Source organism: Mycetomoellerius zeteki, unplaced genomic scaffold (assembly GCF_001594055.1).
Source record: "Mycetomoellerius zeteki isolate Tzet28-1 unplaced genomic scaffold, Tzet1.0 scaffold297, whole genome shotgun sequence".
NCBI lineage: Eukaryota > Metazoa > Arthropoda > Insecta > Hymenoptera > Formicidae > Mycetomoellerius > Mycetomoellerius zeteki.
The window spans coordinates 609,988-637,874 of NW_017257279.1; the positions used below are offsets into that span (position 1 = coordinate 609,988).

General features: G+C 35.2%; 1 protein-coding gene across 2 annotated transcripts in view; it reads left to right on the forward strand.

Moving 5' to 3' along the window:
* Window positions 1–27,887, forward strand: part of ush (Zinc finger protein ush) — a 262,597-nt gene that overhangs the window by 152,573 nt on the left and 82,137 nt on the right. The window contains exon 1 of one of the 2 annotated variants that reach the window (XM_018450769.1): window positions 21,444–21,519. The exons of the other annotated variant lie outside the window; for it this stretch is intronic. Coding sequence (XP_018306271.1) covers window positions 21,444–21,519 — 76 coding nt within the window. Of the gene's footprint in view, window positions 1–21,443; window positions 21,520–27,887 lie in introns of those variants that run through there. 2 annotated transcript variants of the gene reach the window in all.

Sequence of the window (27,887 nt, forward strand, 5' to 3'; positions counted from 1 at the left end):
TTAATTATGACGTTCAATATCATATTATATTTACATATCAATATCTATCGTTTAAATTGGCAAAACACAAATTGGATTTATTTCGTATACGGAAAGAACGAATGATTTTGTTAAAATATCTAAAAATTTAATTAAACATCTGAACATAAATTTTGTTAGGCCTAATTATGTTGGACTCAATGAACGGTGCTGCAAAAAATTGATGACGTTCTAACAACCAACATGAGTGTCCTACATAATAATTTTAGTCCAACAAAATTATTTTCAAATTTATGTCTAGCTAAATTTTTAGATGTTTCAGCAAAATCGATCTTTCGTGTAGTGATGTTGCTTGCTACGCATCTATTTCTCAGATTTTTCTTTGTTTTGGTCCTACGCAACTTTTGAAGAAAGCTGTAACCAGGAAACGACCGAGCCGCGCGCGCTTGTCCACGTTAATGGCTTAATGGCGAATCGATGTTCGGGTCAAATACCGGTCGTGTCGCGCGTCGCAAATACGCCGATTACACGGGTCTCTCGACTAGCCTCCAGGCCAGTATCGCGGAACAGCAACGATAAGGTGGCCTTATCTTATCACGCGGAAACGTTCCCCTCGCCTCTCCTCTCCTCGTCCATTGTTTTCTTCTTCTTCTTCGTTTCTTCTTCTCCTTCGTCTTCGTCTACGACGGGATCTAGCAAACGGGTGAACAGTGCGACCGTTTATTCGCAAATGCCAAAGCTGAATTATCTATAAGACTGGCGGAAATAACGTCAACTCATTTTTGAAATCCTTCCGATAATTTCCTAATTTTTTTGTAATTTCTACAGTTTCTAATTTACGTAAATTCTTTGAAACTGAAACATCTGTAAAAGATAGATAATAAATTTAATATCTATTTTACTTCTTCTATTTTATTATTTGTAAGTAATAAAAATAATAAATTTATTTTACATTTTATTCTATTATTATTTGAGAATAATAAAAAATAATAAATATTTTAAAAAATAATAAAATCACACACCATATAAAGTACGAAATTTCATAATTTTTCACATTTCTAAATATAGTCACGTGAAGTAAAATAGATTCCAGGATTAAAGACGATTAAAGTAGATAGATTCGAGGAGAAAGCATAACCGAGATGGAAAGCGATTCATCTAACAGAGATACGCGTTTGATCTTCGTCACTTTGCGGATTGGTCGACTTCGCAGTGCCGGGCGTCCGGTTTGACGACGACATGACGGTGGAATCGTTAGATCGGTGAAGGGCGGGAAAAAAACTGCGCTTCGAGGGCCTGGAAAGGTGGGAGGGAAAGGGATAGCTCAGTTTTGTCGGAGACCATTGTCCGGCCCGTCAGGGATGAAAAGCCCGGAGATAGGAAGCACCGGCCCTCAAGGGGTGATCGACGATTTGTCAAAGTCCTCCGCCAAAGCGACGCTACACCGTCTTCGTGTCCAAGGACCCTCAGACCCGCAAAAACCGACACGTCCTTCGCCACGGGTAATAAATACTTCCGGAAATGTTCTTACGAATTATCTAACATGCCGCTTTTTTCCCGATTCTACAGTGAACTCATCCGTGGTGTTCAGCGGTCCTTGAATGTCCTTGGATCCTGGAATTATACTGGAATTTTATGTATTCTGGAAAATTCCTGGAAAACCCCTGAAATTTCTTGGCTGGCCTGGAATTTATTATTTTTTTATTCTAAATAGTCAGAGCATGAGAAAAAATAATAATAAAAAGAAAAGTTGTGTTTTGGCATAAATCCTTTCTTAAAGGTGCAATAAGTTACCAATAGAAAACTTGAATTCAATGTCTAAAATAGAACATACTAAAAAAATCGTTTGTTTTGATGGAACATTCGTTTGATATTATTTATAAGGCAATAAATAATATTGCTCCCAATCTGTTAGCGTTTTAATTCATTCGTATAGAATCCTAACTTGAATATGAAACGTATAATGAAAATTAATCGATGAATAAATCCTGGAAAAACCAAGATTTTTACCTGAAATGTCCTGGAATTATCTTTAAATTGACTAGCCAGATTTTTCTGGACACCATTGGGTCACCCCTTTTTAAATTCATGTAAACTGCATTTGTGGTTGAAATATCGAGAGAAAACAACAATTGATAAAATAACTGTCTGTATGATTGAAGAAGGGTAATAGCTTTAGTTTTTACCACGAAAACAAAACAAAATGTCCATGCACTTATTCTTCGACAATATGTATATCTAGTTTATTTTAATTATTGACGATTTTTTTTTAAATTGATTCTTGATGGTTAATTTTATTTTAATTAGATTTTATAGACACCCTAGTAATTATTTAAATGGTGTGTAATTTTATTATTTTTAAAGAAAAATTTATTATTTTTAAATAGGATATTATTATTTAGCAAATTATTACTACGAATAAAGATCTAAAGAAATATAAAAATTGATATAAAACTAAAAAAAAGTTAGAAATGCTTGCAAAACAATTTTTATCACAAACTCTAACAACACTAGTTTATAAATTCTAAATAACTTTTAGTGTCAAAACAGGAAACAACTTTTTTAAATGTATTTAAAGTTCAAATCTGCTGTCAGAAAAATTCAATCGAGTTAAATTTTTAAGATAAATGTGTCAATTTTCAGATATAGTAATTTTTAAGATATAACAATTCTTTCTGAATAATTTGGATGCTACAAGTGATAAGCAAAGTGAATGTTTCCATCAGGATTTGATGATAATTGAGATGATTATCAGAGAGATATTGGAACGAAAATGTACTAGATGACTTTCATATTGATGGATTGTAATACGTGAAACTGATCCGAAGTCATATAAATAAAAATTAATCGTTCAACACTTTTAATTTATTTTCTAATTTCAGTCAAACTTCATTACACAGCGTGTCCCAAAATTCGCGATTCAAAATCCTATAAGATACTTCTAAGAATTAAATAAAAAACTTGTTTCTAAACCTTTAAGTAGTAGTTTTTAAGAGATAAGGATCTAAATATAGCCAGTGACAGACTACGTTTAAATGGTCACACGTGTGCTATAATATTAGTGATCGTCGAAACGTAGTATATATATATATATATATATATAATTGGTGATATTTAAACCCCTCATCGTCTGGAAAGCTACTCTTTAAAATAAAAAATTACAAATGATTGTTTCATTTAATTTTTCAAGAATTTTCTTGTTACAACATTTTGAGTTGTGAATTTTGGGACATTTCGTGTATTAAAAATATGGCTCTTTTTGTATCTAATAAATCAGATTTGATGGAAATATTTCGATGAATTGACAGATTTGAGCTTAGCCATGAAAATTATTTTGGAGACAGTCTTCATAGTTCATATACTCTTGCATAAAAACCTTGTAAACTAGTATATAATAATAACAATTAAATTTTCCAAGAGAAACTTAAGAAATCACTATTTGGATTCTACAACAAAACTGCAAAATTTATTTAATAAAAACGATTAAACTCTTTAATAAAAATCTCCGATGCTCATAAATCCTCATTAATAAACGGGCGCGAGATTTGTTCTCGGCAAGCGTCCCCCGAAAACAGGTCGACGTTGAAGAGCCACCCTTGAAGGTCCCGCGGCAATATCACTCCCACGGCCCACAATTACGACCGTTTCTGGATGGCTCTCGCGCGATGCACTCGCGTTACACTTCGTCGTTGTCCTTTCAGGGAAGGGGGAGAAGAGTGGCAACTCGCCCTCCCCGTACCTCACGAGGCGGTGAAAAAGCGGCGGACACTTTTTATCGTCGCTCGCAATTACGATTAGCCCGCCAGGGGTGGCTGGTGATGCCAGGGGAGAGAGAGAGAGAGAGAGAGAGAGAGAGAGAAAGAGAGGAAACAGTGAGGAGGGAAAGGGGATGGCACGATTAGGGCGCCTCGTCAAAAACCGCCCCGCGGAACAAATGGTCGCTTTATCCTCCCACCTCCGGCTGGTGCACATCCCCCCAAAGAGCGGCGGCTCTCGCGGACGAGAGGAGGCTCAAAAGGGGGAGGGGGTGAGAGGAGAAAGGCAGGAGATGGGTGGCGCAGGACGGGAGGGGGGGTGGTCAGGAGATAGAGAAAGCTCGGCTCGAGGGGTGGCGCAGATTACACAAATGAGAAATGACCATCAGGCTATCGGTGGAGGACTTCGGTGCCGTCGCTACTCCTGCTCGGGGTTTTGCGGCATCTGCGCGCGACGTGGATATATACACGCCCGCGCGCGCACATACATACATAAAGATACACTACGCACTCACACCGACGCCGGACGTCGACGTCGGAGAGAGCTGCGGGGAGGATGAGAGAGGGTAAGAGAAAGAGAGGAGAAAGAGAGTCGAGCTTCCGGCGGCGCGCGAGCTTTTTAGATACGCCGCCGATTGCGGCGGTATCTCGCTCGCGATAGCACTACCGCCGCCGCCGCGGTGCGTATAATTTATTTTCCCGATAACGTACACGGCCGGGGTGAGCAGCGTCTCGCCGTAAGGTCCGCGTCGAACCTCCCTCGAGATGGCGAGCTCCACCGAGCGCCGCGGTCTTTCGCGCGGCGAGAAGTTTGGAGAATCAAAGGGAGCACTGCGCGTTAAGTCGTAATCACACTAGCAATTGCCGATTGGTTTGCGATTGTGATTGGCGATTGGTGATTACTTTCAATTAATCAGAGCAAAGTAATCGGCGACTGCTTTGCTCCGATTGGAAAGTAATCGCCAATCACAATTGCCATCCAATTGGTCATCACTAGTGTGATTGTGGCTTTACGCGATTTACTGTTAATCCCGAAACTCAATAGGTGTAGTAAATTTTAAGCCGTAAGATATTAATCATTCATAGTCAAACATGAAGAGAATCGACTACGACTGCATGCGGTTGATTTCTTACAGCTTTAGGCTTACTATTACCTACACCCTAAAAAATAGCGGTGAAATTTCACCACATCCATGTGGTTAAATAATTTGGTGTGAATTTTAACATCAAGATATGGTGAATCTTTCACACGACAAACATGGTGTCAAATTTTGATGCGGCATTGTTTGCTTTCGCACCGTGCAGTGTGACTGCGCCACACGTGACTTCAAAGAACCAATCGCTACAGCGTTTGAGGTCGAGAGAATACGGAAAATGCTAGGAAAGTGTGTGAATTTTCGTCATCCTTGGCATTTTCGTGTCAAGTTAAGAACGGTATTCTTGATAATCAGTGTGTTCGCAGTGCAGTGTCGAAAAAGCGTTTGACATAATCGATTGTAATAATACTTAAGGTTAAATACCTTAACGCGAAAAAATTTGTTTTCTGTGTGGAAATTAACACCGTTTTTTGTGTGGAAATTCACACCGCAGCAATGCGAATTATTCACACCGAACAAACGATGTTGATTTAACACCAACATGGTGAGAATTATATAGACACCCATATTGGTGTCAAATTTCACATCATCGATGTTAAAATGACACCGACATTTTTTAGAGTGTAAGATCGTAAGATCTAGGATAGCAATAAATAGTCGGCAATCCTGTCGGGTCAAGAAGGCAATGAGTTGACACGCAAATAAGTAGGGATTAATAGAGAAAAATTAGAGTAGGGAAAAAAGGTCAGTTCCTGAAAGAAGATATACAGAGTTCCAGTTAAGAGAGAGAAAGAAAGAGAAAGTCGAAACATAAAATGAGAACCATAAAAGAGAAAGATAAGTAATGTGAAAAGGCGAGTGAATTGGGGGGATTCAATCGGTGGAGAAGAGTTAAAGCCTTTAAATAAGTTTCTAAGGATTCACGAATTAATTATATAATAAATGATTTAATTCTTTGTTAAATAAACTTTGTTAAATAAACTTAAAGACTTTGTTATTATTTTACATAATCGCTCGTTTTATCGTGACACAACTACACAGGAAAGAATTTGATAATAATTACTAAATATTAAGTGAAATAATTGCAATGAAATGTTCGATTAATATGACCAAAAAATATGTAAATTTACTCTTCTAAATATTTAATACTTATTAAATATATATATATTTAGAAAAGTAAAATTATTTCTCATATTAACCGAATATTCGATTGAAAATATTTCACCCAACATTTGGTAGCTATTACTAGACTCTTTTTTTCAGTATGGAGCTTATACTTTATAGGATAGACGTAACTAGAGCTTTATAGAAAACGTATGAAATTCAAGGTCAGTGACTGCGTTTAACGCTAAATATAACGAGTACGGTGACTGTATCTGCGACTGCCTTCACGCGGGCTACCGCAGCATCCGCTGTGGACCGCAGTGCGTGCGATCCTAAAAAGTCAGTGCTGGTCACTGCGTAGGGCTTCCGAGTATCAAACCGCGAGTATCCGTCCATCTTCTCAGGCAGATGGGAGAGCAAGGCTGATAAAGGACGGGGGGAAAGGAAGGGAGAAGAAGGGACCAGGCTATCTCTCGCGTCGTCTAGACTCGAAGAGCCATTCCTGGATTTTCTCCCCCGGGACCCTCACGCTCCCGGTGGAGGGAGCGAGAGGGAATGAGGCAGTCGAGAGAGAGTGAGAGAGAAAGAGAGAGAATGGACGAGACAGTAAGACCACTGTATGTTGGATCTGTTTCCCCTCCCCCGCTCTCACTCCCGTTGCCGGAGGATCTTAACGAATAAGATAACACGGCGCCAGGGAGTTTCTCTCTTCTTCTCCTCCGTCTTCGTCTCTCCCTTGTTTCGTACCTCGTTTTCTCTCCTCTTCCTTCTTTCCCTCTATTAGGTACTCGAAGAGGCCAACGGTCACCGACACTACAGCGATGATCCATCCTGGCCGTCCTCTCGACGTCTCTCTCTTTCTCTCCCTTTCTCTCTCTCTCTCTCTCTCTCCTCACGATTACGCAGAATCTCGCCGTCGTCGTTTCCGTCCGCGCGTTTTTTCATACCCATCCCCGTTGTGGAGATCGCACTCGTCCTCCTCTCTGATCGATCTACTGGTTCGACCCCGTTTTATGCAGGAAGTTGGTGCCGTGCGAAATATCATAAAAAAGTGGAATATTTAAATTAGTCGCCTAATGTTATTCACAGAAAACAAGCAGAACAATCTACAGTCGCGAAGAAGGCTCCTCGATCGAAATGCGATTGAATATTAAACATATAACCGGAACATGTGGGTTTTTGGGACATCTTAATTTTTAAATAGTGTAATAATTTTAAATACCTTTATGTTTTACAATCTTATTTTTCCACATAATTTTCATGCGAAGATCTGGTTGCATTAATTGGAATTCTGACTGAAAATATAAGACAAGTCAGAATTTTCTGCTTGAATCTCTAGTGGAAGTAGTTAGAGTTCTGATTGATATGATCAGAATCTTCTAATTCGTCCATTTTCAACTAGAAATTTCTCACACTGTATAGACTAATTACTGTATTATATTTATGCTAAGTTCAAGTATTTTTTAATCATACTCATAATTCATAATAATTAAAAATCTTTTTCAACTTTTTATTTTAGTTATATTGGAACACTGCAATTCATGTCAATCACCAATTTTTTTTTAAATTTTTTAAATTTACGTAACATAAAGACTAATAAATTTAATTATATAAAAATTCATAAATTCATTCATATATTAGAAGTGACTTGTTTTTTCGGATGTAAAATTTACTAGAATTTTAGGATCGTGAAGCTCAAAGGAATCAAACTCAAAGATAGGGTTAAACTAATTATGTCGTAATTGCGAGAGAAATTCTTGAATTAAATTTGACAGAGAATTAAATTCCAAAGAAGAATTCAAGTCGTGAGCTTCTCGCAGCGATTTCCTGGCGCGGCGTGTACCCTAATTGAAACCGTTCGCACTTAGGGTTATTGATCCCCGCACATATCAACGGGATCGTTCTCCTCGCCCGACGTCTCCGGGGGATTCCGCGTAATCGGCGTCGTGGCTTCGGTCGCTCCTCGCCGAATAAAAGATTCTGTTATGATACGCAATTTGTCATTTTTCAAGATTAAATTTGATAGCGTGCTTATTCTTTCTGTCTTTTCAAGTTAATAATTAGGTTATTTGTGTTTATATAGGTCTAGTAAATTTTATTATTAAAAATGTGAAGTGTAAAATATCTTGTTATATCAATTAAGAATGGCTTATTTCCTCGAATGTAAAATTTATATATGAATAGCAATAGTTCCTACAAAATTATTTCAGATCTGCAACTAATTAAATTTTTTAATATTTAAACAGAACTATTCTTTTCATATACGATTTGGAATTTGATTCTAAACCAAAATCCTGCACATACTGTTAAACCTATAGTGTCAAATTTAACTTAACGTGAGTCGCCACTGCTCCTACTCAATTATATCGTTATTTCATACTAAAACAATGGTTATAATTGACACGATATAGCGTTAAATTTAACTATCGTTTTGATAAAAAATAACGATATATTTAGTAGGAGCAGTGGCGACTCACGTTAGAGTAAATTTGACACTATAGATTTAACAGGGCAGATATAACCTTACAATAGATTCCGATATACCACGCGACGTTTATAAACGAGAATATCCGGTGACAGTTCACGTGAGAGGAAAAAGAAGAGAAGGGAGTGAAGAAATTTAGTAGAGGAATTTTCCTCGCTTTCCAAGTCTCGATCAAATCTAGATCGAATCGAGTTCCTTTTTTTCTCGCACTCGCGATTGCCTTCAATCCAGCCTTTCCACTTAATAAAACGCCATTAATGATGACGATTTAAATGGCGATGGTACAATATTTTTTTTTTTATATGCACTCTCAGGGACGACTTAATTCGAATAGCGCTCGTTTCATTGACATTCGACGAATTAATTATGGATGGTTATGCGACGTAATTGCGTGGCTTATTCCGAATTTTTTTTTATTAATTCGAATGCGGCTTGTCCTCGTGCCATGATATGCGTCTCTCCTCGCCGCGCTGCGTCCTTTCTCCTCGTCCTCGTGGCGGAACGTCGATGGACCGGACTTTCTGGTCACTTTGAGACATGTCGCACGAAAACTCGTTTGCGCGAATCCTGATGTTAATCTGCGCATATTAATACGCGCCCAGCATCGATATCGTATAACGGTTAGATAGATCTGATAAGTGACTAAGAAAATACAAGTTCGACTGGTTCCCCTTTTTTCTCTCCCCTCTCTCCCTCTCTATCTATCTATCTTGTTATCTCTCTGTCTTTTTCGTTGAATATCGCGTAAAGCCTGCAATGCAAATAATTTATTAGCCAGTAATTACCGATCGCGATGTCGATAATGGCCGAGCACGTTGTTTCGCAGTGGTTTCTCAGAGGCGTGACTCAATTGACAGCCGAATAACGTTATAGGGGAGAGTTGTCGAATGCGTACTGGTCGCCTAAATCGTACCTCATCAGTATTTTATATCATTAGTTAATATAGGCAATATTTAGTAACAATAATACAAAATCTGTGAGAAATGAGTAATATAGACAAAAATATAATAGCCTACATCTTGTTGTATGGAAATTTTTAAAAAATCAGGTACATCTGGTATTAATTTGTAATCAACTTATGTAGCTGATAACAACGCGATCATCCAATTTTATTATAAATTTTTGTATTTTTATAAAAGAAGATTTATTGTAGAGTATTTTACATTCACTGTATATACATATTTGCAACTATTGTAAAGATTAAATCGATATTTTTACAAAATTCATCAAGTTTCCTAAATCGTACCATCAAAATATAAGGCTGATAACTGACAACAATAAAACTAATAATTGATATCAATGTAAATATCAAGTGCAAAAATATATTTAAGCAAATTTTTTTTGGTGTACTTCATTCATAATTCAATACTTTCAAAGGAAATACGATAAAAAATACCTATAGGTACGATTTAGGCGACCGGTTGCCTAAATCGTACCTTTTGCAGCATGTTACAAAAAAATTTATAACAAATTAATTTGTTATTGGTGGAAAGTTAAACATGTAGTAATGAGCGTCCAGAACCTCAAGCTACAATTTCTAGTGTTCATTTGCATATAAAACAGTGCCAAATGGAAAATATAATAAAAAATAGGTTAAGTGGTACGCATTCGGCAACTTTCTCCTACATACATGCGTCCTCTACAATATGCAGAGTAAGAGCGATCACACACAAAATGACATAACCTGCATAATCATAACATACTCCCTAAATCTTTTGGAGTGAAAATTAAGCCAGTCTTGAAAAGAGTGAATAATTTTTCGCTCTTGAACAAGAGTGTCAGATTTTCACTCTTTTTTAGAGTAAGATTTCAATCTTTTGGAGAGATTCACTCCAAAGGAGTGAAATCTCACTCCTTTTTGTAAAGTGAGTCTTTATTCCTTGCGGTCACTTTCATTCCAAAAGAGTGAAAATCTGCCATTCTTGTTCAACAGTGAAAATATTTTCACTCTTTTTTCAAAATTGACTCAATTTTTAGTCTTTTGGAGTGAGATTTCACTCCTTCCACGAAATAAAAGACTTTAGTTGGTTGATTTTCTTATGCTTTATGCAAAGATCTATGATCTTAAGCTTGGTGTAAGAAATTGACTAATCATAGTCGAATGTGAAAGAAATCAACTCTGATTAATTTCTTACTCTTACTTGTTACACCAAGCTTACTCTGCACATTGTAGAAGGATACACACACACGTGAGACGTGCGTGAATCGGTTGTAGCCGGCTTGCGAAACCTCGCGAAAAATTCACTCACGGGAACTGATAAAGCCCGTGGTACATAAAAACATAAGACAGTAAGACATAGGCAGTAAGAGAATTAGCCAATTGCAATATAAAAGTAAGGTTATTGCCATACGTCCTCTATTGTGATTGACCAATTCTCTTACTGCTCACATCTTACTGCCTTACGTTTTTCTATGTATTTCTGACTTAAATGCGCGCGCGCAATAAATTGTAATTAATAATATGCGGCTGAGAGAGCATCCAAAAAAAAAATGCGAGTGATATCGGAACGAAGTCATCCTCGTTCTCAGAGTACTTAATAGAAACTTTTACGAGTTTGCCACGGGTTCACTGAGATGAATTGCAAACAAGGAAACACATTTCGACATGGGAAAAGACCGTGTAAAGTAAACATCTCAGGATATGTAATTAATATGGAATTAGGATGCGCGCGTAAAAGCGTACAACCATATTAGTCGACGTTTAATTAAAACTACCTGAGTTGTTGCACACTAAACCTGCAAAAAAAGATTTGTTATCATCGCAAATTACGATCGTAGATTATCACCAAGGTTGTACTTAAGATCGCATATTGATATAGAATAAACTACGCGTAGCTGCATAATGATAGTTTTATTTTAATTTAGATGTTCGAGTATCAGAGAGAATCTGGAATGGAAAGAAATATATGTATATTAAACAATTATTAATAATTAATCAGCGTCATTATCATCGTTATTGTAGTTAATGTAATTTACATAACTTATATATTTAATTATATTGTAATCATATTTTCATAATTGTATTATATTGCGATGAATATATATATATATATATATAATGATATAATATCTTATATTATTCAGGGCATTTCTAAGTTCGTGATTCAAAATACTATAGCAAGAAAATGCTCGTAAAATTAAGTAAAAAAGTTACTTAAAATTTTTATTTTAAGTAGCACTTTTTAAGATAATAAAAATTTAAGTATGGCTAAATATAGATTATATTTAGACGATCACCTGTGAGTATCAGTGAGCGCGAGGAAGTGCACAATAATAGACTTTTAATATTGACAATGAATTTCGAAACGCAGCCGTAATATTATATAGTTATGGATTATATATTTACTCCAACAGTGTTATATTTTCATGTTAAACCTAAGTATACACAGTTCTACGTAAAATATTAATACACATTAAGGTCCAGCAACAGAAAAAAAGTAATTAAAATATATCTATTTTTGCTGGAATTACAGTAACAAATACGAATGGAGCCTATATTTGTTATCATAACTCCATCAAAAATATTTCAATTGATTTTTTTTCAATCGTTGGAGAATCGATGAAGGAACAGGTTTATAATTTATTTTTAAATAACAAAATATTATAGTACTCCACTCGTGTTTCATTTCATAATTTAGTACAACAGTTTTTTTGTTCGAGTACAGTTTATACTTGACACTCTTTTCCTACTTTTTTTAGAAAAGACAATTTTGTAATGGTATGTATATATCATTTTATACGCTTATGCGATTTTACAGATTTTTATTATTATTTTTTTGAAGTATTATCAACCAAGCTTGTACTTCATCATCTTTCACACTTTATCTGATGCGTTAAAATGCATTTTTCTTGTCGGTCTAAGACACTCGTAAACGGCTATTTCCATACCACGTTTCTTAAGACTACAGGTGGCCTACAAGCGACCGCCTTGTTCCTTTCCCTCGGAACGAAAAGCTAGAATGGATGCATTAATGTTCGAGTGGATTATACAAATGCACGTGTTACTTTTGCATTCGTAACACACGCAACGTCGCCGGAGTTCAGTAGTTAACGACGTGTGAATATTTATGGCACTGTCAGCACTCGTTTCCGTCACCGTACCTCGATTCGTGCGCGCCGCTGCTGCTTTTATCGAACGAACTGAGCTCTCTCGCGCTCTCTCTCTCTTTCTCTCTCTAGCTCTCTCGTTTCTACTCGGTGCGAATAAAGTCGAGCACGTTGCGTTGTGCATTGCGTTACGTTGCATTCCGTTGTGTCGGCATCGGCCGTTGCACCTCGCGTATTTTCCGCCGGGAGGAACATAAACAATAATGCGTTACGGAATAATAGGTGGACTTAAAATAACGAGCGCGAGGTGGTAAATGCGATAAAATACGCACGGCACAATTAATCAACACATCCAAAGAAACTCTGCTGCATAGAACAATCATTTTACCGCATTGAGTATCAGGATCGCATTACGCGCAATTGTTGATTGAAAACTAACATACATGGAAAGAACGGTTTTGCTGAAGTATCTAAAAATTTTGTTGGATACAGAGCTAAAAGTAATTTTGTTTGGATCATCAAAATAATTATGAGGACACTCAAAATGGTTACTTAGATGGTTGTTTAAAACTTTTTGCTAGTGTTATTAATTGTTGACGTAAATGCTCGTGGGGGTCAATTTGATCCACATTTTAATTAATTTATTTTTTATGTGTGAACCAAATTTCTTAATAAACTCTGATCCATGTTATAAACATAAAATAATAATTTTCAAATGGTAAAAGTTAAAAGAACTCTATATTATTAAAAATATATATTTCTTTACATAATATTTTGATCAGTAAATTTATAGTTCACAAATTATGCAGTAAATATAGGCAGCAAAAATAGACAGTAAAAATAATCGAATAAATTTTAATTATTATTGAATTTAAACTTAAGGTGAATACATGAAATACTATATATAAGTATTACTTGAATAATATGACTGTTTAAGCCAGCATTCTAAAAGTAACGTAATATTATCACTTTATTTTCTTATACGTACATTTATCTCTTTGCACATTAATTTTTTACAATAAACTGTTAAATAAACAGTAAACTGTCAAAAATAAATAAAAGTATCAATAAACATTTTTATTATTAAAAAATAAAATATCAGCGGATATATATCGTTATTTATATAAAAAAATAACTGAAAATTATTAAGATATATTACTTCAGAACCAAACATATGTATTTATACTTCAAAAATTAAAGAAAGAAAATTGTGAAATAGTCTGAGCTAAGCTTATTTTATACAAGGAAAAAGTTTTTATATAAGGCAAATATTTACGAGTTGATGCCAGAAGTTGATAACAAAACTAATTTTCTAATTTTTTTTATATGAAATTCGGACTACGTTATTGCCTGTACTTTAATTGGAAAAGGATGTATAATTCTGTGTAATCAACAAAAAGATTACAATGTTGGAAAATAATCGGTACTTTAGCACCTCTTAACTACAGATTTTATTTAAAAAATCTTAATTATATTATACACATTAAAGTAACTCATACAATACAAGTAAAATATTAAACAATTAATGATACCATAGAAATTTATGTACATGCTCTCGTGAGGATCAAAGTGATCCAAAAAATAAATAATTGCTACTTATTTAGCTAGCTAAAATTTTGAAGTGTTATCGATGCTGCTTTGCTACATCCAAACAAACAGCAATGAGGAAACAGTGGAGGGAAGATATTGAAAGCGTTAGGTGATTAGTCATCACACACAAAATTACATAAGCTGCATAGCATAAAGCCCCTGGATCAATAACTCACCAATGAGCATCTTATGTAAATCAACATGGCGTCTTTATTTTAGATGCTTATTGGTTCAGCGACGTTATGCTATGGTTATGCAGCTTATGTAATTTTGTGTGTGATGGTCCTTAATGTCATGAATAAAAATACAACGGAGAAACATTCGTTCGTTCATGGATCTGGGTCAATTTGACCTATACGTGGCTTCCCCTTATGCGTCGTCTACAACATGCGAAGTAAGCTTGGCGTAAGAAGTAAAAGTAAGAAATTGATCAATCATGGTCGAATATGAAAAGAATAATCGACTGTGATCAGTTAATTTCTTACTCTCTAAATTTAAATCAGTGGATAATCACTGATATCAGTGCCAAGTATGCCACTGATAATCAGTGAATTAAATGTGAGATTCCTAACATAGCTAATCTTTATTATGTGATTCAACTAACCTTGTTTTAGTGGTTACATTCAATGAATATGGTATTGGAAGATTGAAATTAACATCTAAATATCAGTATTTTAGTCATATAATGCTCAAATATTCTTTTTTTTTTAGTTGAACTTCACTGATTATCAGTGCCAAGTATGCCACTGGGTAATTAGTGACTATCCACTGATTCAGATTTAGAGAGTACTCTTACTTCTTACACCAAGCTTATTCTGCATATTGTAGACGACGCTTTACGAGTTAAGCGTTCTATATAATTATTTTGATGATCCAACAAAGTTACTTTCAGATTTGTATCTAGTAAACAAATCTAGAGAGTTTTTATTCTTTTTTTTTAAATAAATCATTAAAATATTAATGAAAGTCTAAAAATTTGCTCTTATACTTATATAGTTACGGGAACAAAATTATGATTAATGAACGTTTTTATTTGTACAACGAAGATGAGAAAAGTTCCTTTCTCCTGAAAATTTCATTTTTGAGTATTTAATCCTTTAAAAACTGTCTTTCTGAAATATCTGAAAGTCCCCGCACTATAATTATATGGAAAATTGGGTTTCGAAAATGAAATGAATTAGTTTTCACATTAAATGTGCTTATAATGTGAACAAAATAAATGTCACAAACATAACGCAATAATGGATAACTTTTTAACTATGGTGTATCAAAAATAATTACAGAGCCCATTAGTTTTTGATGCACCATTGTTTAAAAACTATTCATTATTGAGCCTTATGTCTATGACATCTTTTGTTCGCCATATTATAAGCTACATGAAATCTAACTCATTTTCCAGAGGAGAACTCAATTTTCTCGATATAATTATACATAGATAAATCAATAAAATATATTGAATTAATAATATTTTAATTAATTAACGAACGAACGAATATGAAGTAATGTTAATTCAAATATGTTTTATTGATTATTAATTTGCGAACTATTTATCGCGTTGTATTGTCATCAGCTCTTTCATAATTCTTAAGTTTCTACGCTGAAAAAAAAAGTTTTACTGAAATATATAGGGCTGCGTTCGGAAACACCCGGGTGCCCCCGTGTATCATCTTATCCTTACTCTCTAAATTTGAATCAGTGAATAGTCGCTAATTACCCTGTTAACATACTTGGCATTGATAATCAATGAAGTTCAACTAAAAAAAAAGAAGAATGTTTAAGCATTGTATAACTAAAATACTGATATTTGCACGTTAATTTCAATATTCCAATACCATATTCATTGAATTTAAGCATTAAAACAAGGTTAGTTAGATCACATAATAAAGATTAGCTAGGTTAGGAATCTCACATTTAATTCACTGATTACCAGTGGCATACTTGGCACTGATATCAGTGATTATCCACATTCAGATTTAGAGAGTATTTAACATTGGGTGAACAACAAAGATAAAATGATACACAGAGGCACTCGGGTGATGTTTCCGAACGCAGTCTATATATAGAAAATTCTTATCAGCTCTCATTTACAATTTTTTATTTTTTACTTTTTTAAGAGTCCCGTACAGTTCTATTTTATAACATAAGAACATCTGACGAAGAAAAAAATCGAAATAGGACGAGCGAGAGATAAATATATATCGTTATCGCATTGAAGTCCTTTACGAATTCTACGTGTATACATTTCTTATATCTCTCGAACGCGTATCGATAGCTTTCGTAAAAAGACGTTAACGTGTCTCGAGGCGGTTCTCCAAGTTCCGAGATCGCAGATGCCTGAGTTAAGCTCGGAAACGGTATCTCGTCGACATGAACGGAGGCAGGAAAGAGAGAGACAGGATAAGCGGAGAAGAAAGAAAGAAAACGAGCGCGGCGCGCGATACCACATCGACGTGCGGAGACAAAGAACACGCTTATTAGATATAAACGGTTCCCTACGTGTCTCACGCCCGGGTCTTATCGTTATCGCTCCGTTACTCACGGAGAGCCGAAGTGTGCGCGAGCGCGCGCGCATTGCACGAGAGTATCGCGAGCGGCGCGGTGGTATCGTTATCCGTTATCGCCACGCGTTATCAGCGAAGTTCGAGCCTGGCACCGAGGAGGGGGGAATGTGCGGCGCGACAGGGATGCCGCTTCCACCGTCGGAAAACTAACGCGATATCGTGGTCTCGCCAAGGTCCGAGGAACAGTCGAATTTAGCTGAATCAATCTTTCAGAGCGTACACATTCACGAAGAAACGTTTCTAATTGAAAGGGGAGATAGTTATGGTTTTATATATACACAGTGAGAAACATTTTTGTAATCGGATCAAAGCTAATCCCTGTTGAAACTTTGTGTTGAATTTTTAATATATCCTAATGTTAATTTAATACAGTGTGATTAGTATTTTTACATGTAAGAATAATTGTTTAATGATTTAATAGAGTAATAATGTTTAATGGTTTAAATAACATCAGCTATTAATTTAAATGCGGAGTATGTGTCATTTGAATTGTAAACATTAACTAGAACTGATTTATTTTCCAGTCATTATTCTCAGATATTTTTGTTGCTAACTCGAAGTAACATCGAGATGAGAATTAATTACAATAAAAAATAAGGGAATTAATTATTTTATTCGAAAGGGTACATTTTTATAATTATTTTTATTACATCTATAAAGATTTCAGTTAAAGCATAATCACAGGTTTTTATTTTGAAAGGAAAAAATAATTTGTATTATGAAGGAAATAAACTGATAAAATTCTCATTACTTCGCCTTTGATCTCTCGAATAAAGCGATCGTGCGATTCTCGCGAGTCGAGAAATAACTTGATATTGATGTCAGCGATTATTCTCGAGAATAATTGGTAATTCACCGGGTTTCTCTTTCACGAGAGAGAACCCAACGGTCCCCGGAATTGCCGTCTTCCGGTGTGTACCCGGTGGGTCAACAATGAAGAAGACGAAGTGAGGCGAGGAGAAGATAGGACGAAGGTGAGAAAGAGAGAGAGAGAGAGAGAGAGAGAGAGAGAGAGAGAGAGACTGGAACGACTGTCGAATGTTTACTTGGTACTTATCGTGCGGTAACAGAATGCAAAGGACGGAAAGAAGGATCGGCAGTGACACTGAGCGAGAAAATCGACGGTAGAAGGGGAGGACGGTGAGAAAGGTGAAGAGACTAAGAGAGAAAGGGAGAGAGAAAGAGCATAGAGGAGAAGGAGAGTGATAACAGGTAGCCATGGGTCCCTGGGTCGCTGGGAAACCAGTGATAGTACTTGCATCGCAAGAGCGAGCATCTCGTCGTGGTTCTCTAAGCGTTTCGAGAAAACCGGTGTAAAAGCCAGGAAATCGCGACGTGAAAAAGAAAACAGAAAAGTTAAAAAAGATACAAGTGTGCGGTATGGGAGTCAAAGTTGCGTGAAGATCGAAAAGATTACGTGAAGACTGTTGATTTTTTTTTATACTAATTATTACTACAATTTGGCTACAATTTTGTTCCTATATTTTATATACATTTATTTACGGTCATATTTCGACAGCGACGATTCGTCAATATGATACACGGAATGATCTAAGAATTGAAAACGATAAAATTTTATTAGATTACGCAATGGATGGACTAAGATAATCTTGGGGCAATAAAGGTGATGTTTGGAAAAAGAAGTATTTTTATCGAATTTACAGTTTTAAAAATAGAATCTACATGAGGAAATGCCTGTATCAGGCATTTTTAAGCGTGGCGAATTTGTTCGATTTTATGAAACGATTAAATTTACAATTGAAAATAATAAAAGTGTAATATTACAAAATATTTAAAATCTATCGATGTTCAATACATTACAATACGTTAAATACATACATTAAATATTATTATTTCTAACAATTTAACTTTTATATAATTTAAGATATTAATTTACAAATATTTTCTATATTAAAAATATATATTGAAAAATATATTAAATATCTAAGTATTTTTATTTAATATATAAAATATAATATATTAACGTTATTTTTTTAATATATTAAATATATTAATTATCTTTATTTTTGTTCGAAGACATTTAATAAGATATTAACGTATATATATAACGGTAATATTACATTAATAAATACAAAATATCGATGGTGCTGATATATTATTAAGAGCTTACATTACATTTTATTTTGTATCATAACGATGCGCTATTTATGATGTGCATGTACAATATCATTTTTATAGTGTATCCGAACACACTCGAATTACATCGCGAAATAAGGGATTCGCGAGATAGAGGAGGGAATTCTGAAATGAGATAAGGTATTAACAACTCGCACGCGTGTACGTAAAATCGCATAATTAAGAGCGAAGCCGCTCGAGCCGCACGCGTCAATTAAAACTTGCGCATAGGGGGGTCTTCTTGCACTTATAGGCAGAAGCAAGTTATAATTAATCCAGGACGCTCCCCGTCAAAAACGCATGCACGGCTAAGCCGAGACAACAAAACTATTCGCTGTTTCGCGTGAAAAAAGAGATACTAGATATATTAATCGGAAAGTTTCTTGCTTTCGTTACTTCCATCTTCCAGTTTCATCCCGATGCAGAGCCGGTCGTTTTCAATAATTATATTTCTATCGTGTTTGGATTTGTAGATCACTATATATTTTTTGTATCTTATCCTCCATTATATTTTTTACTTTTTTATACCTTTGTATCTCCTACTTCAAAAGTGACATAACTCCAAAAATTAAGTCCTAGAGGAGGAGTAAAACTATTTTTTTACTTCACAAAAAATTATTGGTTAACGAAATAATATTGGCAGAAAGAACATATATTTAACATGATCAAATGTCATTTTTTTATCATTTTTGTTTCATTCTTAAAAACTACTTTTTTAGTTGACGATTTTTCAAAATTAAGTTGGTCTACTTTTAACGGTATATGACGATTGGTTAATGTTTACTTAATTCATTCATAGTAATAACTCGAAAATCATGTTTTTCAAGTTGTATCATTTTTAAAATAAGGAAGTAATATGTTCTGTATTTTTATATTTATAAATTAAAATTACATTTCCAGACTCGTAAAATAAATAAAGGCTGATAAGTCTAGCAGGTTCTTCGTACTAATTAAAATGGTAGATTAAATGTATATTGAAAAATTCATAAACGATGTCCTGTTACAAGTCATAGACGACATTTTCGATGACTTTAAAGTCATCTTCAGTGTGTCTTCAATAAACAAACAAAACAAATTAAACATTACACTTTCGTTTGTTTACTGAAAATTAACACGCTGAAGAACTCCAGTAAAAGTCGAAACGTCTGACTTTGTAATAGGACACTGTTTATTAATTTTTCAATACGTATATTTAATTATTTAATTATACAATTTTGATTAGCACAAAAAACCTTCTAAACTCTGCGAAGTTAGCCCCCCATTATTTATAAAATAAAAAACTACATAAAATAATTTTATCAAATTAATTTTTTTCAAAATTTTATATAAATTTCTAATCTCTGAAAAAAAAGAATTAATTTTTCAAATCTCATCAATCCCTATTTATTTTTGTTGATTTTTATATTTATGTTTTCGTTTATATTTGTCATTCTTTTGGAAGAGATTACATCCTATATACGTTTCTATAATTTTCTATTTCTACCTCCGTTTGCACTTAAAGAATTTTTATTTTTTTTACTCTTGACGTGCATGATTTTTCAATCTGTAGACGCGCGCGCTCTTTCGAGACACATTTCTTAATAGCAGTCGCATAGAATCGATGTAGTTCCACGTCCCGTAGACGTGCGTGTGTACGATCGATAAGATGACGATTGATAAGGGTACGCCGGCGCGGCTTATCGGGCAACGTGCGCGCGATAAGATCTCTGCTCCCTTGTGTACAAAGAGCAAGGGGGGGAGGTACGGATAATCTGCTGTATCCTCGCTCGCCCATGACCCGCGATATATAGAATATATGCAATATTTTAATAGAACGGTAAGTGGAGGAGAAGGGCTTTCATTGAAGGTCTTCTCGAACTGATTGCATGTTTACGTCGCGATCCGCGTCAACGTTCAACGATATATCGATCTGTGAGATTCGTGTCGCGAATACGCGACCTGCACCACACTGTTTAATCTGAAGTGTCAAATTTAACCTAATTTAAGTCGCCACTGCACCTACTCAATATATCGTTATTTTATACCAAACCAAAGGTTAAATTTGACACTATATGGTTTTAAATTCTGAGAAACGGAATATCTGACCGCGATGTATTTCCTGTAGCAAGATTATTTGAAAATTCAGTGAATAATAAATTCGATTTTATGGGCAGAATTTTTTTCTTAGCAAGAATTTTATAATTATAGATAAAATTTTTATCGAAATTCTACATTAAATATTAACGAATGGTTTTGAAATTATAATTGGGCCAAAATTATATTAAAATTTTAGGAAATGAAGAATAATTTTATATCAATTATTTCGATGTGGATCATTTTACTCCAGATCTGAATAATACATAAAATCAAACAGTTGATTTCCGATATTTTTCGAAAATTACGGTCGTAACTTATTATTAAAATTATGAAAAGCTTTTGTAATAAAAACTGACAGTTACTAAATATTTTTAAAAAGCGAGAACTTGAAACGATGTGAATTATATATGTGAGTGTCCAAAACGGTACGTAAAACACTTTAATGCGTGAATTCGTGTTTGCATTGGTTTCTGATTGAATCTGACGTAAGAAAACTCGCTTCGCCATTTGTGTCCAGACGAAGAGTGATTCGCGGATTATGTTAAAAACGCGACAAGTGTGGGAACGCTAAGTGTTTTCCCAGTTTGACAATTCATTCCCTGCCGTGTGCATCATGAGCATATTGTTGTGGCGTCAACGTATAAAGGCGAGTCAGCTGCGGACCGAAACTCTTGCTCTCTCCTTGCTGAGTAAGTAGCTCGTTTCTCGAAATTCTCTGGCTCGTCCCGGACGAAAGTTATTGAACCCCGAAATGTTGTTGATATAGTTAGGTCCTGATGTGATTATTGTATATATAAATGATAGTTCTAATTATATATTGTAACATAATTGTTTTATGAAAAAAGAATTATTTTCCTTATTTTTAATTATAATATCCTAAAGTTACATATATATATTTTATATTTCAAATTTATGACTGTTATATATATTTATAATACAATATATTATGATACAACATAAATTATGTGTGTATATATCGACATAACAAATTCAATTGTTAATAAGTAATAATAATGAAATTACTACAAAAATTATCTAATAATCATAGGGACTAATTATATACAACATATACTATACTTTTTCTATATTCTTGAAAATGCTAGAAAAATCTCGATGTTATGGCTGCGAAAATATTGATTTTGTTACATAAATGGAAAAACATCACACACACGCAAGTCGCACATCACGTAATAAAAAAGTTCTCTTCTCTAATTCTCTAAAGCGCGAAATAAATTATACGAAAGATATGTGTATGAAACATAATTATTATATTTCCAAGATTTTGTCCTGCATGTCTCCTTCCTCTCTTTTCCACCTCCTTTTTTCGTAATTCTTTTCCTTTTTCTGTCTTTGTCCTTCTAAGGGAGAAGCAGTAAAGAAAGAGTTCCGATGAGTACGAGTCGCGGCCCGTCGCGGCCTCGCAGAGCGCTAATGGGAGGAGTTCATTAAGATCGCGCGATTAGGACGCCTTATCGCGGCTAACCGAGGCTCGTTACTTTTGCGTGACGTCACTTCCTCTCTCTCCCGTCTCTCCGGACCACTCCTCTCCTCTTCTATTGTCTCTGTCTCTCTCTCTCTCTCTCTCTCTCTCTGAATTTTTTGCCGAGCACCGCACGCTTTGTTCTCCGAATTTCGAGCCCGATCCTTCCCCAATGAGTCGACCTCCGGCGACGAGGAAATTTTTGTATCGTAGGATATGTCGGGAGGGAACTCAGACAGTTTATCTCGTATAGGGTCTCGTTCGTGGACGACGCACGAAATGTAAATTCGAACGACGAATTTGATTTTATGAGCACAATTTTTCCTTTGAGACTGATTCATAATTTATGGATTAAAATTGTCTAACGAAATTCTGCATTAAATATTAATGAACTTTTCATGCTGTAAAAATAAATTATGCGGACTAAGAAAATTTTGTATTAAATTAGCAATAATTTTATATCATTAATGTTTTTTGATATATTATTAAATATTGAAGGATGAAATTTAAACCAATTTCTTCAATTAAATAACATGTTAACAACATAATTGTTTTCAAGTGCCAAGTGTGTATTTCAAAATGTATTCCTTTAATACAAAACATGTAGTTAAAAAAGCAACGAATATAAGCCATCTATTTCTGCAGTTGAATTGCTTAGTTTAAAGCTAAACAGTGTTCAGCTCTATATTAACGTATGCATTTATTAAACAATAAATTAAATTTGAATCATAATGATAAGATATAATTTACAAACAGTTTGAGTGTATTTACCAATGAAGTTAACTGCAAACTTTTGACTTTGAATTTGAGTTCTCTTCAGTGCGGAAGTCTTCATTTAATTCCTACTTGACATTAGCAACTGTAGAGATTCATATTAGCATTTTACTTGTATTTGACTTATTTTTGAAGCCATAAAACTATTTTTATTATATTAATTACTGTTATGTTAAATCGACGAAAATTTTGTATTATGAAATTTCTGAATTATTCCTTTTTTAATTATCTCTTTTTAGTATAATAATATAATTATTTACTAAACAGCGTATTTTTTTCTTGTTACAGCCTCGAATATTGTTAATCGAGTTCTGTTAATTTCTGATTTTCTTTTTGCTCTCTCTCTCTCTCTCTCTCTCTCTCTATCAGGTATTACAATTCTTTCTTTAATTAAATCGCTTGTATTCAAAACTATCCTACGTTATCTTATAATTAGCATCCTACCTTGATATTGAAACTTCACTTGAGTCATCTTTGCCTCGCTTTTAATGCGATTGGTCAATTAAGAGGCGAAAACACGCGTCCCTCTCGAATTGTACTCGTTCGTGAAAATGTCGCAACACGATCTATAATAAAAATCTACAGATCGTAATCGAATCGCGATGCGAATAGCGGTCTTATCGAATACAGCGATAGCATCTCGAGGACGTTTCTGTTGTTGTTTGGCCGGCCGATAGAGCGCGATAAATCGTTCAGATGACGATTAGCGAGGACAGATACGGTCGTAGATCATATCACGATCACACATCGATCGGAAGATCGCCGATCGTGATAATCGATACTCCGATCTTCATCTCTCTTGTCTCTCTCTCTCTCTCTCTCTCTCTCTCTCTCTCTCTCTCTCTCTCTCTCTCTCTCTCTCATGAACCTTGCTTTTGCTCGCGATTATCGATCGCCTGTAAGGCGAACTCGACGCGAACAGATTAATACAACGAAGAAACGTCTAAACTTCTAACAATGAAGGCTTTCTTGAAGTTAACGATTAGCATTGACGTCTTATGGTTGAGTCAAAGGCGGTTCTCGATTTTTCGACGACCGTTTTGCGCGCATTGAAAAAAAATGATGTTACATTAACAAGCATTAGCTGCTTTAAAATAGCATCTGTGCCGTGACAGTACCATTCAATTCTTATTTTGTAAATTATAGTTAATAGAACTGATAATCAAACTGTGTTAATATATAATAATAATATATCAGTAAATTTTTGTTAATACATTTAATATTATAATATTAATAGTATTATATTGTTAATATATTTATATATTAATATTATATAATATTAATATATTTATATATTATATATTGTTAATATTAGATATTACAGCAATATATTGTAGATCATATCATTTTACAAATGTAAAGCTTCGCCCAAACCGAGAAACATTGTTATCGACATTGCAGATAAGAAAAATGTAGGAAACAAATGTGGGTGGCAGAATTTTAGTAACTACTATATTTTTAAGATTTCTATCCGACATAATATATTCAAGAGTGTCTCTGACAATGGTGTCGACTATTTTTTATATGTATACTCATACGATGACACTAATCGCCGACATTCTTTTGATTTTTATCATCTTAAAATCGAAAACATAAATGTCTAAATAACATTATCGTCAATGTCATCCACATTTTTAAGTTGTTTTCGATGCTCACTGAAAATCCAATAAAATATTATCTACTAATGTATTTCATATTTTTTGAGGACAAAGAAAATTAAATTTTATTGAATAGGTACATTATTGATGGCGGCACATGTTTCCGACAGTATTTCGTTCGGCCTAGATGATATTATTTTACATAGCCAACAGATTATTTTACAATAAAAGAGGCTCTTGTATTTCCATATTGAGATTATCTTTAAAAACTGTTTCTAATCTTTTGACTTTTTTTAAGACTAAAAGATGTAATGGAAAATTTTTGACGCAGCTATTTGTACCAGCTGTTTACTCTCAACGTTGCTCTTCTCACTGGCAGATTGCTACCTTTCAGTTATCCCGAGGCAGGTATCGCAAGGGAGACTATATATCCTACCTGCGAAATCGCGCGAACGAGAGAAGCTCGCTCTCGCATGATCCCGGACGTCTTAATTAATTCCACAGGGCCGACAGGGATCGCGGGGGCTCTCAATCTCCGTCTATCCCGTACCTTCCCCCCCGCCTTGCCGCTTCCCGCGATTTCATATAAATAAAGATACGAACGAGAGAATAAACCCATCGCGAGAGAGCAGAGAGAGAGCCCACGGCGATCTCTCGATACCCCCGTCCTCTTCCTCCACTCCCGTCTCGATTGCGACGAGAGGATTACGAAGAACGAGAAGAAAGGGTCGTGGCGCAGAATACGGGGTGAAGGGGGGAGAGGGTGGCACGAGGTGTAGGATACGGTGAAGATCGTCCGATCGATCTATCGATGGGATACGTTCGTCCATCGGTAACACGCCTCTGCCGATCTCACCTTCTCATGAAGCCTCGTAAGGGCTCGAAGGACGAAGGAAGCAGGGAAGGGCGAAGAAGGAGGGAAGTAGAGAGAAGGAGAGCCCCGAGGGGACCCTCGTTGCACAATTATCTCATTTACCGATCGGACCCTCCCACGTGTTAATTTGCTTGTTGGTTAACCCGCCCGTCCCCTCCCACCCTTCATCCCTTATCGGTTATTTCGCTCTCTCGACTTTCGTGGAACCCCTGTGTGCTTCTCTCCCTCTCTTCCCGTCTTCATTCTTTTTTTTTAACTTCTTTCTCTCCGAAGGTTTGCTCCCTTTTCTCTTCCGTTCTTCTTCCTTCCGTTCCGCTCGGATGGAATCGCCGTCGTCGATCGCTCCAAAATGAATTCGACCGTCACCGAGCGAACTGGCGATCGATATAATGTAGAAGACCAATTATCTCTGGCACGCTGGAAGAAACATGGCATGAATGTGTGCATGCACGTTTTTCATCGAGTCAGACACTTGCTGATTGTATTTGGGTCGCTTATGGTCCGATTAATCTTTCGAAAATCTCTTCACACACGTATAATATACTCGCCGGTATTAACGTATAAAAATTGCTTAATATCACATTTACCCTTTTAAGACTCAGTTTCACAATTTACAGTTAATTCTTAACCGAGATTCAATTTATTTTTCATTCCTTTTCAATTCTAGAATATATAGATTGGAAATAGATGAAGAATAAATTGAATCTCGGTTAAGAGTTAACTATGAATTGTGAAAAACTGGGCCTAAAAGACGGATTTTTTATTTTTTTCGAAGTGATGAGTTTAGTAAGTAATGATACACTAAAAGTTTGTTTTTGTGTTTGACAAACTTCGAAACGATTAATTACTTAGAACCGACGTTACATTCTTTACATTCAAATCTAGATCTTTTGTTCTGTTGATGATTTTCATCTTTTTCGATATAAGAAAGAAAGTCTAACTGTCATAAAGTATCTCAATTTATTGTATATTTTTGGAAGAAGCGGTAATAAAATAAAAAAACTAACAAAATATTAAAATTGTTATAAAAATATTTATTTTTTTCAATAAAACTGTTTTTAATTTATTTTTTGTTAGATGTAAAACGTTTACGTCAATTGTGAGAGTACATGTTTTATATTTTTGGTCAAGACTATAATCTAATTATTATGTGTATATAAGATCATAATACAATAAAATTACATGTGATATATATTATTGTATAAGAATTTAATATGAAATATGTACATATTTAAAAAAGATTATGAGCAGTAATATTCGTTAATAATAATACGTATTCATATTCTTATTTTTTAAGATCGTGTTTAGTAAAGTCTCAAGATGATACAGCTATATAATTGGTTTATAATATCTTAAAACTGTACTTAAGATAATTTTAAATACAAGACCGGATTATAAATACCGGTCGTTGAGATATTTTATTTTGCATGTAATCGATATAAAGTATTAAACAATAATATAATATATACATATAATAATTAATAATAATATAAAGTAATAAATAAAACGAAGGCTACTATAATGTTAAAATATGAATTAAAATTCAATTATATACTTACATAAAAACAAATATTGAAGTCTCTAAGAAGAAATGAGTTCATGAAATATAATCGTTATCAAGTGATCAATCCGTCATGTCGATTCTAAAAATCTGGTTTATTCCTGACATGTTGAATAATGACAGCGAGTTATCGAGACTCCTGTTACGACAATCATCACTATGTTATTTCGTCAAAGCGAATTATCGAGTATCTTGTTAGCCGCGCGCGCGCGTTAATCCGGCAGGAAGAAGAAGTTTCGTCTCCTTCGCTTCGCCGGCTGCGGGATAAAGAAGGGACGAGAGAGAAAAGTTGAATCGGTCCGAGAGAAAAAAAACAGAAAAAACCGATGGGAAGGGGTTGGGGGAGGGGGGAAAGGAACCGATAAGACCAGCCGATAGAACGAATGGGGCCAAACATTTACCGCAGCCCCGCCGTAGATAAGATCCCGTATCTGCCTGAGAAACCGTGCTTTTTATGCTCTCGACCGGCTCTCTCTTTCTCCTTCGTTTTCTCGTTCGTTCTTCTTTGTCGTCGTCGGCTGTGGTGGACGAGCGAGATGGACTTACGGTCTGCTCGCACAGACCCGACGAGGACGATGGATCGGGCCCCGCGCGCCGTTGCGAGCGCACGGGCCCCTCTCGCAGATAGAGATAGCTATTTTTAATGAGAATTCCTTCGAGAGCGCTGTGCGCGGTTATCCGATAGCCGAGAGCGCGCGACTATCTACCGGTGGTGGATTTTTAACATCAGAAACGACCGCGGCAGCGGGGCCCAGGGGGGCCCAGGGGGG